The sequence below is a fragment of the Pleurodeles waltl genome, chromosome 12 (genome assembly GCF_031143425.1).
Source record: "Pleurodeles waltl isolate 20211129_DDA chromosome 12, aPleWal1.hap1.20221129, whole genome shotgun sequence".
In the NCBI taxonomy this organism is placed as follows: domain Eukaryota; kingdom Metazoa; phylum Chordata; class Amphibia; order Caudata; family Salamandridae; genus Pleurodeles; species Pleurodeles waltl.
The window spans coordinates 71144477-71160622 of NC_090451.1; the positions used below are offsets into that span (position 1 = coordinate 71144477).

Sequence of the window (16146 nt, forward strand, 5' to 3'; positions counted from 1 at the left end):
TCTCTATGTTAGCTTATGGGACGAATGGGTGGGTAACTACCTTGCACCTGGTGACTAGTGACACTTACCGTACTTATGTCTGGTGTTTCTATCTACCCCCAGCCCTAAGCTAACTTCCACACTTACCTTGGTTGGGTTCACTATTTCACATTCCACTTTTTTAGTATATGGTTTGGCCCTCCCATAGGGCCCGGTGTATTTTTATGCCATTTCTGGTGGTTATTTTCTGTACATATTGTGTGTAGATATGATATCAATGCTAGCCTAGTAGTAGTGCGGTTGTAAAGTATCCTTTATTTTTGCAACACTTATGTGATACTTTCTTCTGAGTTACCATCTGACTACTGTAGCATTGCAAGTTCTTTCCTCCTGGATATGCTTCAGCTGCTCGCCTCAGCTACCACTGGAGAGCTTCTGCTATCTGGACACCTGTTCACTATCACAAATTGTTGTCTGGACTCAGTATAGGGTGCCACATCATAAGTGTACACCATAAACCGAGCCAGCCTCCTACACCAATCACCAGAATACATTTAAATCAATGCCAGAGCTCATGACAACTCTGAAGACCCGAAGCAGTGACTGTGGGATGAGCACTATTAAATTCTTAAAGCAGTTTTTCCAGTGACCTTTCACTTGGATGTCAGTCTTCATGACGTCTCCATTTTAACAAATCCTCAAGGGTTTCAAGAAGTCTTTCAGATCACAAGATGACAAATTGATGAGACATTCCAAACGAATGACAGAAAGGCAAAAGCCCGCTCCACACGAACAAGCAAGGTCCTCTGGTCTTTGTTGGTCCGGTAGTGATGGGGAAGCCTTGGTGAGCTTTGATCACACGTGTTGCTTTCAGGTTAGTGGTTTAGCTGGAGCTTGGATCCCCTCTAGGCTTCAAGGCTCTACGACTGCGGTTGAATGGTACAGGCAGGGCCATGACCGTGGAAGGGAGAAATCAAAAGCGCACATTCTGGTGGATGAGGTTTTAAGCATTTCCAATATGCTTTATGGGAGATTAACTCACCATGAGGTTCCTACAAGGTCCACTGGAGGTCTCTCAGTTCCCTCTTGGAGGGTTCTACTTCATAGACCATGTCAATTTGGATTTGGGATTGATAACCTGAAGTTGTTTCAAGTATTTTTGCCCCGATGTGGGACTTGGACAAGGCTAATTTGTAGTTTTCCCCCCAAACCTAAAACTGCACCGAACCTTTTTTCGATTAATAATTCTGAAAATATACCAATGAGAAGTTGATGTGTGGAGGGCAAAAAAGTTTCCATTTTGTACAATACGTGTTTGATACTGCAGAAAAATACCTTTTTCTTTTTTCGTCAAAGTGATAAAACCCCTGCGCTTTGCAAAGATTTCCTAGACAAAATGATTTGCAACTCCAGGGAAACAGAAGGTATGAGGAAAAAAAAAAAAAAGCACAATCCTGTTAGACATTAAAACATTTAAATCAATTGATAAACAATCCATTCTGCCTTCTCCGGGGCCTTTGATGCAACAGAAGGAATGAACAACGGTCTGGTTTGAAGGCCCAAAGGACCCCAGTGCTAGAACCAGCCTCCAGCCCCACCCCTCAAAAGAACTCTGCAGAGTTTTAACTTTGTCATAACCACTAGGAATATGCAGCAATGTTATCTATATTATGCAGGAAACAAGCAAGATTATGCAGCACCTTTGAGGCAGTATTTTCATCCATTTGACGTAAAACAGGTTTAAAATATGCAAACTTTTTGACTAATATAGTAAATACATAATTATATGGTAAATGCTGCAGCCACCGAATTGCATAGATCAACTTGCCTTCAGCCTTGTCCAAAATTTTAAATGAACTATTTATCCATCCATCCGAAACATTCAAATCCCAGTGTCCCTGGTTAGCTGCACTTTCGGGAGTCGGAGCCTTTTCAAGTTAACTTCTCCAAAATAAACATGCAATATAAAACATACATAATGGGAAGTGTGTGTAGCCTGGTCCTATATTCCCATCCTGGGTTCTGGTGACATTTACAAATCACTCAGCCTTCAGACTTGCGATTTAGGAATTCAACAGAACCCATCTGTGGAAATAATGGACTACATACATACTTACCACTTTATGTATGCTATAACATATCTAAAGAATATATAAATATAAGTTTCACTTCTTGTCACACAAACAAGTTAATTAACAGAATGAGGATGAAGAAGTAATTTTAAGGGGTAACGCACCCTAATGTACCACAGGGGTCATCCTTCAGAGTACGAAGAGGTGCGTGCGGAGAGAATACACCTGGTCATTGGCAGGCAACAAGAATACAGCACTGCATCGACCTCAAGATCCCGGGGCATGTGTGCACGACTCACCTTGCTGGCCTTGAGGATGCAGACAGGCTCCGAATGCACGCGGTCGCGGTTCTTCTCTAGGAACCCCAAACATCTGTACTCTACCTGCAGATGAAAACATCTCATGGTCAACCAAGGGCCAGCAAACACACACACACACACACACACACACAGTGTAACCATTCACTGTGGGGGAAGCACCAAGATAAGTTATGGTTGTGAATATAAACCTAGGAAAGCCCTCAAGTTCACCACTTATGGTTTGCAATGGACACCTCAATTAATGCTACCAAACCATGCTCAAAACACCACTTTGCTAATAGCACAGGAAGGGGAGCAGACTTGCAAGAAACCAATACAAAAAACGTGGTGGCGGGGGCATGAGTTATGGGGTGAGCTGCATACTATGTCTAGTAGATTTTAGGTTTCTGACTTTGCATTGATTGAACTATACCATTTAATTGACCGGTTCATTTTTTTTGGTTTTTTTTTTTAAGCTATGCCACATTCACCTGCACATACCCATTTGAGGCTGTGCATGGTCTTTCCCATCCATACAGGGTGGAGTTTAACTGTTAGCCTTGACCAGGTTCTGTGTCCAAACTGCTGCAGGGAGCTGACCTATGCGGTGGGGAGACAATCACCACTTCGCTCAGCCAACCGCTGCGGTGCACGGTCTTTGGTCATTGCAGGTCCCCTGTCCTCGCAACCATGCCAGACACCACAGCTGAGCCTGCCAGCCCCAAGTGCCCCCTACTCCTCTCCCCCAGCAGACCCTGGCAGCACCACGGACCCTGAAATTTCTCAGTCATTACTTTTTTTCTTAGTGGAAAACCCTTTCAGGTGTCCCCGCCCTCAGTGTAGGTGATTTTCTGACGGTGCCCACTAAGTCCACTGATTTAACAGAATTCAATGGACATGGTTCTTCTTGGGGAATTTTCCTAAAACGTTTTGCCTTTTTTCTCCCAGTCTTTGCTGATTCCGTGTGTGACCTTAGGACTCAGCACTTCTCCACTGTATGCCAGTGGGAAAAGTGCTCGCGCCCTACCTTCCTATGGCATGGTGGAGGTGCTGTACCCAGGAGGACCCTGTAAAAAAAAACAAAAAAAAAAAAGGAAGGTGAGGTACCCCACATACCCAGGACAGGTACAGCCCGAGCTACTAGAGGGACGTTGCACTGTGCATGCTTCTCCCTAGAAGACCCTGTCAAACATGTCTTAGGCCAGATTTAATGGGCCGGCGGGGGCGCTAGCACGGCTGCACTCAAGGTGGCAGCCATTATGCAGGGGCCAACCCAGAGCCAGCCTTGCGCATCCCCTGGAGGACCCCAAAGATGGGTCAGGTGGTAGGCGTAGGGCAGGTATACGGTGGGTACTCTGCTCTGGTGGGGAAGACCCCCAGGTGGGTGTCCTTCATCTAAGGGGTGCTGGCCACACCGATGGGATGGGCTGGTCCCTTAGTAGTGGCCTTTGGGCCCTGGGCACTGTCCCCCTGTAGGTGCAGGGTGGAAGTGCTCACGCATGACCTCTACTGGGTAAGAGGTGGCACTAACCAACGTGGCCGGGACCAGCCATGGCGGGCCCTGGCATGTGCACTTGTGCCAGAGGACCCTTGGAGGCACAGAGCCTAGCCCAATAAGCCAGTGTGTGCACACCTACACAATGGTGGTTTTATATCGTCTGGCACAGCTGCCTACCTGCACTAGGACGTCATACCTATAGTGACTGGCGCTAACCCATGAGCGCCTTCTGGCACACGGGTGATTTTCTATCTAGATATTGGTTCTGGCATCACGTGCCAGGGTGTGCACACTTGCACACGGGGTTCTAAAATAAGGGCTGAGCCTGACAGCACAGGCTAGTATAGGCACACTTGCCCCTTTATGGTGGCTTTAACCTAAGTTTCCATCCTGCCTCTGCGGGATTCTATGTGCCCCAGGGCACACGTGCCTAGGGGGTGCGAAACACCCATGCGTGTTCACACTGGGCATGAGAGCTGCTCTGCCCATAAGGAGGAGAGAGTCTTATTAGGTCTGTCTGCAGTAGTGGATTGCAGAGGAGCAATGATGTTTGGTATCATTGGATTCAGAGTGACAAACCACCTCCAATGGTAAAGGTGGTTTTATTATTAATGCCCTAGAAATTACACTTCTAGTAAGTGGGCATTTCTAGATTCTACAAAGCTTTGGGTGTCCTGTAAATTCAGCTTCATTCCACTGGGTGCAAGGGAAAAGCAGATTTGTGCATTCCCCAAGCGACAGCTATAAAACATGGGCATCCAGAACGACAGGCCCTTGCCATTTGGGGCCTGGGATAGATCAAATGGAGGGAGAGGTTTCTGACACTTGGCCTCTCAGAGCCAGAGAATGGCCAGACTAAAGATAAAGATCTACATTCCACATCCTAGGGCGGATGGGGAGGAAATTTAGGCGAGACATCTGTGGTTCAAAGGAGAACCCTTTGAACTATCCCTGACTTCAAAGGCACACTTTAGTATAACTAGGGGTACTGTCCTTCAGGAGGGCAGAGTTGCATCTACAGCGATGCGGGACCGGTGCTGCTGGACCGCTTGGTGCTGAGTGCCAGAGGAATCTGTTGTGCACAGCAGGGTAACCGTCCAAGGAGGGGATCTGCCACACTTCCTGTATTGTGACTGCTTGCTGTGGTCTCGTAACCTGAGGTGTACTCTCCAAGGGCAGGTTGGCTGCCCCCTGTTCTCTGCAGAGGTCTCAGGGACATCAAAGACCTCCTGTGAGGGATTTACATCACCTGCAAGTTCCTTTTGGAGATCGGTGCCCTCTTCTGCGCCTACATCGTATGCTGGACTCCAGGGGCAGCAGCGGCATGGACTAAGTATTGTGTCTGGAGACTGGTATTACCTGGTGCGGAGCCTGCAAGTACTGCCTGCAATGCAGGCGAGTGGCCTTTCATTGTGGGGAATACTGCATGCAGAGACGTCTTGTGGAGCGAGCAGGATCACCCGTTGCGGGTCCCAACGTGGCCCGCTGTTGTCGCGTGAATCCCATTTCTCTTGTGTGACCCTCGGCTGCAAGCACATCGCGTGCTGTGCCCCGTTTACGTACAGAAACAGAGTTCCTTGTGTGACCGGATGATCTGAACGAACTCAAATCATTGAGCACTAGAGTTGTGCCTCATTCCAGAAAGGTGCGGGAATTACATTCTTCGTGGGAGCGTCCGGGAGTGTCTGGTGCGGTTTAAGTCATCACGCATCAGACTAGTGCCTCTTCCAGAGGAGGTACCACAGTAGGAATGGTCTTTGGAGTGATAACATGGTCGGGGCAATTCAGGTAATAGGACCCATGACATTGTGCCTCATTTTTGTGGAGGTACAGCATTGAGCACTTTTCATGTGGGAGCATAACCATTTGGTGCAAGTCTTTGTACACCGGTCGCAGCGCCTCCTTGTAAAGGGGGTGCACACCTAGTAACTTGTTGTGTGCTACCTGAATTGTTGAGGGCGACTCAAGTCCATTCCAGAGGTGCCAAAATTGGTAATTATTTTGGAAAGCTGACTGTCTGGCAGGGCTGGGCACTGCGGTGGCTAACAGGCAGCCCCCAGTGACTCTTCCACCTGTGTGTTGCAAACCTCCGAGTAGACCTCCTACTGAGAGCCCAACAGTCTCCTTGCTAATTGTCGTCTTTCCTTCCCCCCCTCCCATTTTGTCCCCAGGATCCTACATAGTGTGACTACAAGCAGCCTAGTATCCAGGGGGAAGGTTGACTCAATCTATGGTTTACGGTGGGGCAGGATAGCTGAAGCTGGTTTGTGGGTGGGCGGGTGGAGGGAGGGAGGGCAGTTTGAGACCCAGGGTGCCTGCAAACACAGTGGCATTCACTAGCCAGATATCAGGGCACTGCATTAGGGTGCCAGGAGCATGTGTCTAGGAGTGTGCGTGTGCACGAGCCGACTGATACCCGTGGCACTGCCCGGCGGTGCCGAGTGGATGTGCAGGAGAGAGTGCGCGTAAATGCGAGGGCAGCACCGTGGTGTTGCTGGTCACGTTACCCTGCCAGGTAATTTCTGAGGTTGGCATTGCGATTTACTAGTCCGGCCTAGGTCGCAATGCTATGTGGAAGTGTTTCAACCGTGTATGTACTTATTGCTACTAGCGCTGGGAACCAGGGTGCAACCTGAATATAAGTGTTACATCAAAGTTGGTAAAGTCTAGGGCGGGTCTTATGCCAACAACATTTGGCATTGCATGAGGGCGCGGGAGGAAAAGTATTGTTTTCTTACTTGTACATACAGTTGTTCTTGTTACACACAGTTGGGCTTAATATTGTGATTTCTATTGCTAAATGTGATTTATGCCCAGTTTTTCATGATACTCATGCTGTGTTGACAATGAGTGCATTGAATACAATTTTTGTTATGGCTACACTGTGTGTGACGTCTCATTTATGCCGCTCAGCGTGATTGTAGAGGGGGGGGGATTGCTGTGCCCTTGCTTTACAAACTGTATCTGTGATAAGACTGGCTGCCCTGTGCCAAGCTACCCAAGGGTGAGCGCAGGTTATCTAGCAAGTGTAATCACTCAACCCCGACAGGGAAGGCAAGATTCTGCCTGGCTGGGGCCTTGCCACAGCCAAACAGAATGTGCCACCTCCAACAGTTACCCTTCATCTTTTCTTGTATGAACAGATCCTGGGACTTGTGGCAGAAATGATGCTCTTCACACACACCAGGGCGCTCTTTTGACACCTAAATGTAATTCACATAAACTCAACTTGCCTTGACTACCAAAGGAGAAATAAGCCATTGAAGTTTTGCCAATGCAGACTCTAATTACCTGGGCTAAGATTCTTCTGCAAAAATATAACACAAGAAAGAGACCACTCACCCTATAATGGAGGCCAAGGTGAAGGTATAAGGGTGAACCACATTAACATATGGAAGGAGAAGGAAAAAGCAAGATATGAAGGTTAAATGAAATTAGGCCAGACTGAGTAGCAAGGATCAGAAGCCCAGAATCAAACAAGCCATGTGGCTGCAACCAGGGGGTGAAAGGATGACACAAAATCAAGATGAAAACATGTAGTGCTTTGAAGCTCGATGGCAGCACTCTGCCAGCGACTGGTTTTTAGTAACAGTGAGGTGCTACAAGATCAGAAGGTCTGTAACAGCATGGTGCAAGGCTGACTGTCCTCAACCCTTAGACCTTCCATAAACCCCAGCCTGCTGAAAGCCACCAGGACTAGCCTTTTTGGTGGTCCATCCTACCTGGTGTAGGCACAGAAGATGTACATGATGCAGAATACAGGGTGTAGTCATTCATCACAATTTCCGCAAATGTGATCAAGCAAGCAAACAGTTCAGCTCTAGTTTTCAACAGCGCTGAGGCAGCCACATTGGAAGACTATCTGTGCTCCACTTACAGTATCAGCAAAATGAACGATTATGAAGGCCGTGCTGGAGAGCCGTGGCTTCTTGAAGTGATGGCTGCTCTGCAAATGTTGATCATAGAGTTTCTGAGCCCAGCGTTGGTCGCTGCCTTTAGGCATCTGGGAAAGGAAATAAGAGAGCACAATGAAGACCTCTGGGAGCTAGAGAGGCAAGCTCCAGGTCTGCAGGATTTTGTTCACGGGCCTGATGTAAAGTCATGAGATTATGTTAAAGAAAACAAAATGAAGGTGCATAAGGAATTGCATGTGGTGAAATGAACTCTATTATATGGTACTGCTGCAGTGGCTACACAGGTCTCAAATTTGTAGGCATGCTTGGGCTGGAACAACTCTTCTCCATGGAGAAGAACACAATATGTGACCATAGGGACCATCATCTCTTAGACACTCACTCATTTTCTGCGGCACATGCCACCTTCGCAACTTGTATGTGTGACATTGTCAAGAATCAGGAGTTGTTCTGCCAGGAGATATTGGCTATACTCAGGTCTACAGTCTCCTCTCAACCAATCCAGGAGAGGCTTCCACTCCCAGTGCAAGGTTTCACATGAAACAAAAAGATTTGGGCAAAGTTTAACCCAAACAGGTTGGGGCACAAAATATTTTAAGCATTGGGCCAAACTGCAGGAATCCCTTGCCTGGTGTGGGTGGTTCTACGTTAAAACTAAAGTGGTCTTGAGGAATGGTGTGGGAGTGTTGGTTTGGGGGTTCAGCCAGGAGCGGCTGGCTACCGACATATGTTCTACCCAAGTCAACAGTTCACTGCATGCTCTACAGACTGTATAGTGACTACTGCCCCCTGAGAAGGCACTCACCTTACACTCCTCGTCCAGCAGGTCCAGAATGCCCAGCTTTGCCTCAATCAGGTCAATACAGGGCTGGTTGTCATAGAAATCAATGCGGGTCCACGGGATGCCCTCCTGCACATACTCCTCCTGCTCCAGCTTAAAGACGTGCTGGGGAACCAAGAGGGGAAAAGACAACAAACACAGGTGCGTCAAGGAAGAACTGCGCTCATAGTGTTCCATGTAACCACTGGGCACACGAGGTGGAGGCACGCTGCCTAAAATTCATCCATTTAATTATAGTTAAAGTTACAATACAAGAAAAGACATTCTGTAAAAACTAATACGCAAGTTAGTGTTTCACCAATAGCGAGGTTACATGTGGTGCAGGCAACAGCAAGAGTGTGTGTAAGGTTTCCAACTACAATTCAAGAAGTCACTTAGGGCCATATGTAGGAACACATTTGCCCATAGACACAGAATGGGTAAAACCCTTTGATACATCTGGCCCTTAATGCCTATAAAAAATTATATATTGCAATTTTTAATGAAAAAAAAGGACCACCATATAGTTCTCACAATACACCAGCTGCTATTCCCACAGTCTACCACCCCAAGTGCAAACAACCATATTTGCCTGGGTGACCAGCAGTTGGGCCTTCCACTGCCAGCGGTCGCTTCCTCACCCGTCCAGCTACTAGACAGGTCAGCTCTTTGCCTCACCATGTTGAAGTGCTGCTGCAGCTTCTCGTTGGCGTAGTTGATGCAGAATTGCTCAAAGCTGTTCACATCAAAGGTCTCAAACCTGCCAGAATAACGAGAGGATGAGATCATTGGCAAGTGGTCACTACAGGGCAAGAGTGAGGAGTGAAGAACATGCTTTCCGAAGTTCATGAAGAGCCTTGTAGCTTTGCCTAAATTCTGCTGAGAGCACGCTTACGGAAAGTTCTGTAGAGTGACAAACACGACAGGGCAACAAGGGTCCTTTGAAGCAAGAGTTAAGTGGATTTTCAGAAGAGAGAAACAGTAGCTAGCTTCGGATTAGTGGTGTGGAAGAAGACAAGGGATGTTAAGAAGGCTGGGGAGGGAGTGCATTTTGCCCTCTGGAGAATGTTAGGCGGCAATGGTCTAGGGTATCTTTGCCTTAAATGAGGTTGTGTAGAGTTTGTCGAGAGGGTGCACCTTAGCCTTGGAGGACAGCATTGGAAGGTGCATGTCAGAAGGTGTGGATTGGTGCTTTTCTGCCCTGGAGGAGGGTGTATATGGGTTGATAATTTGAGGTTATAACTTTGTGCTGAGATGCAACCATTGCTTGGATAGTTACCAAATGAAACCACACAAAACATACACATTGCCTCCCTCTGAGATGGATGTATTAATTGTGTATTCATTCTAGAGAAATAGAGAAGTAGGTTTTCAGAGATCTAAAGAAACATGCTAGAGTACAGGGAGAACAACACATGCGGTGCTGCCACTCACCACCATCCCAGCCCTGGCCCTGTTAGGAACCATTATAGACCAACATCTACAGCAGAGAGTCTGGAGAAACCATTCTTTATTGGGTCGTTATGCTCAGCCTCACTAATCTATGTAGATCACTTGAGATGGCTTCAGTTCAGTGCCCATGCAGAAGCAACTCAACGCAGACTGAGAAATGCGCATTTAAAAACCGATGCAACCGATTGGCATTCATATAGCACACCACACTGTCAAAAAGCTCTCCCAAAAATACTCATCAACTTAGTCAAAACATCTGTCAAACACGAATATACATGGACCACAAGAACAGGGAGAGTGGAGGAGCAACTTCCCTCTGATCCCAACAAGTAATGGCCAAGACAGAGGGTTGTTCTACGGCCCTTAACATCTAATGTGTGCCTGGTGTCTTGAATTCGAGCCACGTAGGGTCAGAGGTTACTCTTACTCCCTTCCAAGATCACCGCTTTTAGAATCCCTCGAGTGTTCATAGCATGCGATCTAACCAACAAGTTCAACCAGGTGGGCTCACTTTTCAATGGAAAAGTAACACGGAACAAATAACAAATACCTAACGCGCATTTAGACCACATTTGCTAAAATTAACTCCATTATTAGGTAAAGAAAAGTAGAATTAAAATTCTTTACTGCAGCAAACTCTACCAAACTCCAGGGCAATTCCAAAAATAATCCCCATGTAATCGGTAAAAAGAGAACCAACAAGCACACATTTATCAACCAGTGGAACAAAATTAGAAAAGCAAAACTGCTTCTATACAGTAGAGAGGATGTTATATGGGAAGGTCACATGCAGTGCTTGTTACCAGGCCCCAGCTGGGCGCTACAATACAAAGGTACTCTCAATAAGCGTGTGCATGTATTTGAGTCAGGGACTAAACAACCATGTGTGCACACGTGTGGTGGTGGCGGAGTAAGGATGGGACGCAAGAGCTCCAACTCTCACCCATAGATATCCAGCACGCCGATGAATGCTTGGCGATGGGTCTGCGACTTTAGGGCGCGGTTAATCCTGGTCACGATCCAGTTGAAGAGCTGCCCATACATGTGCTTGCCGAGTGCGTCGCGAGAGTTCACCGCCTGCTGCTGCGACATGTTGGTCACATAGGTGTCGCTCACGGTCACCAGCTTGCGGTGGCACAGCCAGTGTGCCATCTGACTTTTCTCCAGCCCCAGCAAATCGCAGAACAGACCCAGGTGCTTGTCATGGTTCTGCAGGATATAATGTCAGAGCAGAGACCTCTATCAAAAACTGACCCTTATGCAACACCTGAGCCTATTGGCTTTAACAGCAAAGTACCCGAGTGTGCCTCCATTGAACAGATTAGTGACAATTTGCTGTAGGAATAATACCCAGAGTCGTAATTTCACAGCATGGTTTGTGGCACTTGTGTAAAGTAGAATGGTACTGGAGTCAAGGTCACAAGAAAGGCAGCTATCAATGGGGAGGGGACTTGTAATTGATGCTAGAATTTCCCACAAAGCACCATTCTGGCTATCTCTGTGAAATCACCAGCTAGGTAAGCTTGGAGTAGAGGGATCTAATTATTTCTGAATTCTTGCCAGCAGGCCCAGAGATGTCCATGCACTTCCATGGCCCCATGTCAACTCCTGGGGTCTTACCTGGACGTAGCACTGCTCCCCGTGCCGGTCAGATGCCAGGAGCTGGATGTTGCCAAGATGAAGGATGGCAGCGAGGGTGCAGAACACTTCAGACTGCTCACTCTTCCGGAAACCTGGAGAGCAAACACCAAGTCAACAATAATCCACACTAAGAGAGCCACCCCTAGTGAAGGCACAGAAACAAATGTGCATGCACCAGTGACCTTGGACTGTAGGACTGGTCTTTACAGAGTGAGCCGGCTCTACTCGCCATGGGGCTCTGGGGAGAAGAGGTCCTAAGGCTGCCACCAGAAAGAATAAACGCAGCGGCCGGGGTCCCACCCAGCGAGGACAGAAGTTTCAGAGCTATCGTGGGGGCCTGGAGAGGACAGCACTTGGCAAACACACGACAGAGGAAACAAGTGCAGAAACAAGGGAAGAAACACTTTCACCCGGTTACCAGAAGTTACGCTGCGTGTGTGAAGGGCTCCAGCAGAGGAGGTCTGTAGTGAAGGAACCCTGGTGTGTGTTCACCCTGGTGGGCAAAACGGGAGAGCGCATCAGTGCTCGTTGATCAGCTGACTAGGCTTTGGGTACAAACTATATAGAGGAATTCAAGGATACTATAGGTTATTTCAACCAGGGGTGTCCATTATAGAAAATGGACTAAACACTAAGAGGGATGGGGTGGCCGCTGGGAGAGAGCCATGGTTAGGGTGACCAGAGGTCCCAGATTTTCCCGGACAGTCCTGGTTTTTAGAGGACTCTCCCGGTGTCCCGTTGCTCCTCTCAATTTTAAATAAATGCCCTGGTTTTTGGGACAAAGGTCAGATCATCTGGGGAAGCATTAATGCATTAATTAAAGGTATGCTCTCCTTTAACAGACACCCATTAAGTATGAAATAATTAAAGTAATTTATCTGTTACTGTCAGGCAACTTAGTCCCCTGTCTGCTCCAAACAGAGAGACGGAGTGGGGTGGGTGGGTGGGTGGCTTGGGAGTACAGGTTGGGTGGTCAAGCCATAGCTAATTTTATATATGTCGTTTTCTAAATGTGTGTATGTATATACATGTATGGGTTATATATATATACATATATATATTTTGTTTAAACACACACACGTATAGGCACACATTCACAAAGCTACGCAAAAAAAAAAAAAAAAAAAAAAAAAACGGGACAGGACAGATATAAAAGTGAGAATAATGTATTTAGTCCTTCTTTTATGTCTTACCTGTCCCAGTTTTTGCTCCTCAAAATCTGGGCACCCTAGCCATAGTTTAAGTTTTTCCCATGACTGGCAGCATTGGTCCTACTCTAGGAGTGATGTTCAACATAGGGTTAGGAGGGCCGGGTATGTGCCCTATTTAAGATATCAACATAACAGATTTACATACAATGAAACTGTGGGACCACAATGCATAATCTGCAGTTATCCTACAAAATTGCATGAATCAACTCTCCTGGACGCAATGTTTTCACTCCTGCTGCAGAGGAGGGTGACATGATCACACCTTATGGGCCATGTGAATGCTCCAGGTAGGGGCTGCATAAGGGGAGCAGCATCCCGGAAAAGGTATAGCGTCCAGAAATCCGAGTCCTGGTGCCTTCGGTGTTTATCAGTTTATTGGCAGCATCATGCAGTCTTGTACCCTCCTTGCAACTTTCAATGCTTAAACCAGAACTCGGGAAATGTGCCCTTTCTGTGAGGTATGGAAGGTGAGGAGGGGTTGACATAGTCCAGGAGATGCAAGGAGTCTACTTTATGGGGGACGCGAGTGGGTGAACAGCTAGCAAGCCCCTTAATTTTATTTCCATCTCATTTTATAGGTAGTGTTGTGGAGACTAAAACGCAGATGTGTGTCAACTTCGAAGAAACAAGCCCTTGGTTTCCCCAGGCTCATAGTATTGTAGGCCTTTGGGGGGCAGGCACCGAAAAAAAACCCATTTCTCCCACACCTCGTCAACCACAATGTCTGTTTTTGATAAGCCTCTTTAAAAATAAGGGGTATCTTCAGGTGTAGAAGACTCATTATGGAGGGGTGTGGTGTGTTCTGCACACACTTTACTTCTGAATAAATATCATGAAAGCTGTAAAGTGCTACAAACGGCATCCGCAGGACCAGAGAGCCCTTTGGGGGTCCCAACCACCTTAAAATGCCTGCTCCATTAACGGTACCAGTCAAGTATTATAAGCTCACTTCACAAAGTTAACCCTTACACCCGAGTAAGGTCAGTAGTGGGCATTAACACCAGGAGGGGAGACAGCCCCGCCCCCCGCCCCAATCCCAAATGCCACTGTTTTTTCTATTGGGATGGACAGGCCCACATACCTAGTAGAGACAAGGCGTTCCGGGTCTTTTCCAGGTCAGCCACTTCATCCAGCCCATTGATGCGCAAACTCACTCCCTGGTTGGTGTAGTGAAAGTCCTCGGCGCGACCTATTAACATCAAATCATTTTACAAAATATATACAAAAGGATTTAAGAGGCCCCACAGTTTTATACTCCAAAATGCAGTTTCTTACTTTATACTGTTGTATATTTATTCCTCATAGCAGAATTATACCTAATGTATAAAGGTTAAACATCCAAAATCGTAAAATAAAAAAAAAACACATCAAGGTTATACAACAACACTTTGTAGGACAGCTTTCATAAACTCAATTACAATTTGGATAATTGCCAGTCGCTTCACAAGATACACAGTACAACATATTCCTTGATGAATTATTGAATACCAGAGCACCCAACACATGCTTTGCTCTTGTCGGTTTTTGTCTATTTTTATTTTTTTTATTTTTTTTAAGGCCCAAGTTTAAGTTCAACACCTCTCTCGCACAGCCGACTTCTGTTAATTAGAAGAACTTATGATGCCTAATCGATAATAACAGTTCTAAGGCTTCATATGAATTCACAGCAGAACATCAACAATGGTCATCTTTCTTTGGAACATCCAAACTGACTTAATTTGCCTCCTTTTCATGGCATCAATAATTGAGATGATCGTAGCCAAGTCTTTATGCAAGTATCACCATTTCCTTAGCACCAATGTAATCCCACACAGTTCAGATAAGGGATTCCAAAATCTAGACCCAATTTTCAAACTTTCTGAGGTCGATCAATCATTAAAAACCTGTGATAAAGTGTGGACGGCTCGTTCAGCAGTATTCTGGAAATTCACTGAGACGTGTGACACAAGAGCGCACATAGAAAACTTTCAAGAAACTGGGTCAGAAGAACAATGGTCAAGAGCAGGAGTTTCTAACAAGTCCAAGGGCTCCTGATCTAGGGGTGACCACTTCCATCCATGTCATAAACGAAAATGGTTCCCGTAATGGACTTGTGTGGCAACCTAATGCATTCTGGGTGTTCTAGTCTGGTTTCGCTGCCACTGAACTAATTAAACAAACAAAAAAGCTCAAGACTGGAGACATTTTCTAAAGAGCTGGAGTGAGGTGGTCGCTCTAACCTGATCCATGCCAGATTGTCAGGATTTCTGCAAACTGTGGATCCACATGCAATTAAAGTAATTGGACTAATAAACACTCAGAGCTTATCCTTAACATGCGGCTTGGATCCTACTTTTTTTGACCTATGGAGACCCCTGATCTAAAGGACTTCCTGGCGATTTTCCCAGTCAGATTGGCACCCTGGATACAATGATGGGACAGAGACAGTCACTTGCCCATCTTGTTCAGTGAGAAGATACAATCTAATGATCCTGCGTCCAATGCAGAGAGCCAATCACACACTAGAGTCAAGAGGAGTTTCACACACGGGATCCCGAATGGGACTATTTTAATGACAAACACTTGGCCAGAACTGTGTCAGAGGCACCTTTGTCGCATTTGGGGATTCTTTGGTGTCACCTTGCTGGACCTACGCCGCAAAAAACGCACTTGCAGGCAGATTCTTTCCTCTCCCGTTACACACAGACAGACATTTATGTACTTCAATGGAGCTGCTCACCTCATCTAGGAAGCGGCGCCGGTTATAACATGGGACACGTGGTCTTAGATGGTCGGTTGCCGACAAAACCTGGGGCACAGAGAAGAACTCACGATATCCCTGCGAGGTGGCGGGGCAGATGCCGGCTGCGGAGGTATGGTCTGGGCAGGGCAGTTCAGGTCACTAAACTTAGAGGTGTGTACAGGGTCCCTGCAGCTTGTAATCATCAGCATCCTTTAGGCAACTAGAGTTCAGAAGTGTATGCGGCTCCCCCACTCGTGACAAGCTCCATGGAGGCTTCCAGGACTGCTCTAGCATGAAGGTTCACAGTTCAATGTTCTCCAGAAAATAAGACTTGTCACCTGCCTCCAAGGTGAGCGAGTGGCAGGCTTCACCCCCAAGTTGAGACAAAAATACATTTGAAAACTTGTCATTTGCCTATTAAGCCAGTATTATATTTTAGAAGGCTCTGGCCTCTGCAGTGCGCAAAGGTCCAACTGTTTAAATCCTAAAATACCACAACAATTTTGCAGTAGGTGTGACTTTTGTCCTTTTCTTCCCG

At 46.7% G+C, this 16146-nt stretch overlaps 1 protein-coding gene across 1 annotated transcript in view; it reads right to left on the reverse strand.

The window, feature by feature from the left end:
- LOC138268028 (unconventional myosin-Vb-like) overlaps positions 1-16146 on the reverse strand; it is a 160552-nt gene that overhangs the window by 79193 nt on the left and 65213 nt on the right. Inside the window, exons 8-14 of the mRNA XM_069217350.1 lie at positions 13968-14075; positions 11655-11767; positions 10978-11243; positions 9261-9342; positions 8568-8708; positions 7726-7851; positions 2351-2434 (exon numbers count right to left, since the gene is read on the reverse strand). Coding sequence (XP_069073451.1) covers positions 2351-2434; positions 7726-7851; positions 8568-8708; positions 9261-9342; positions 10978-11243; positions 11655-11767; positions 13968-14075 — 920 coding nt within the window. The remainder of the gene's footprint in view (positions 1-2350; positions 2435-7725; positions 7852-8567; positions 8709-9260; positions 9343-10977; positions 11244-11654; positions 11768-13967; positions 14076-16146) is intronic.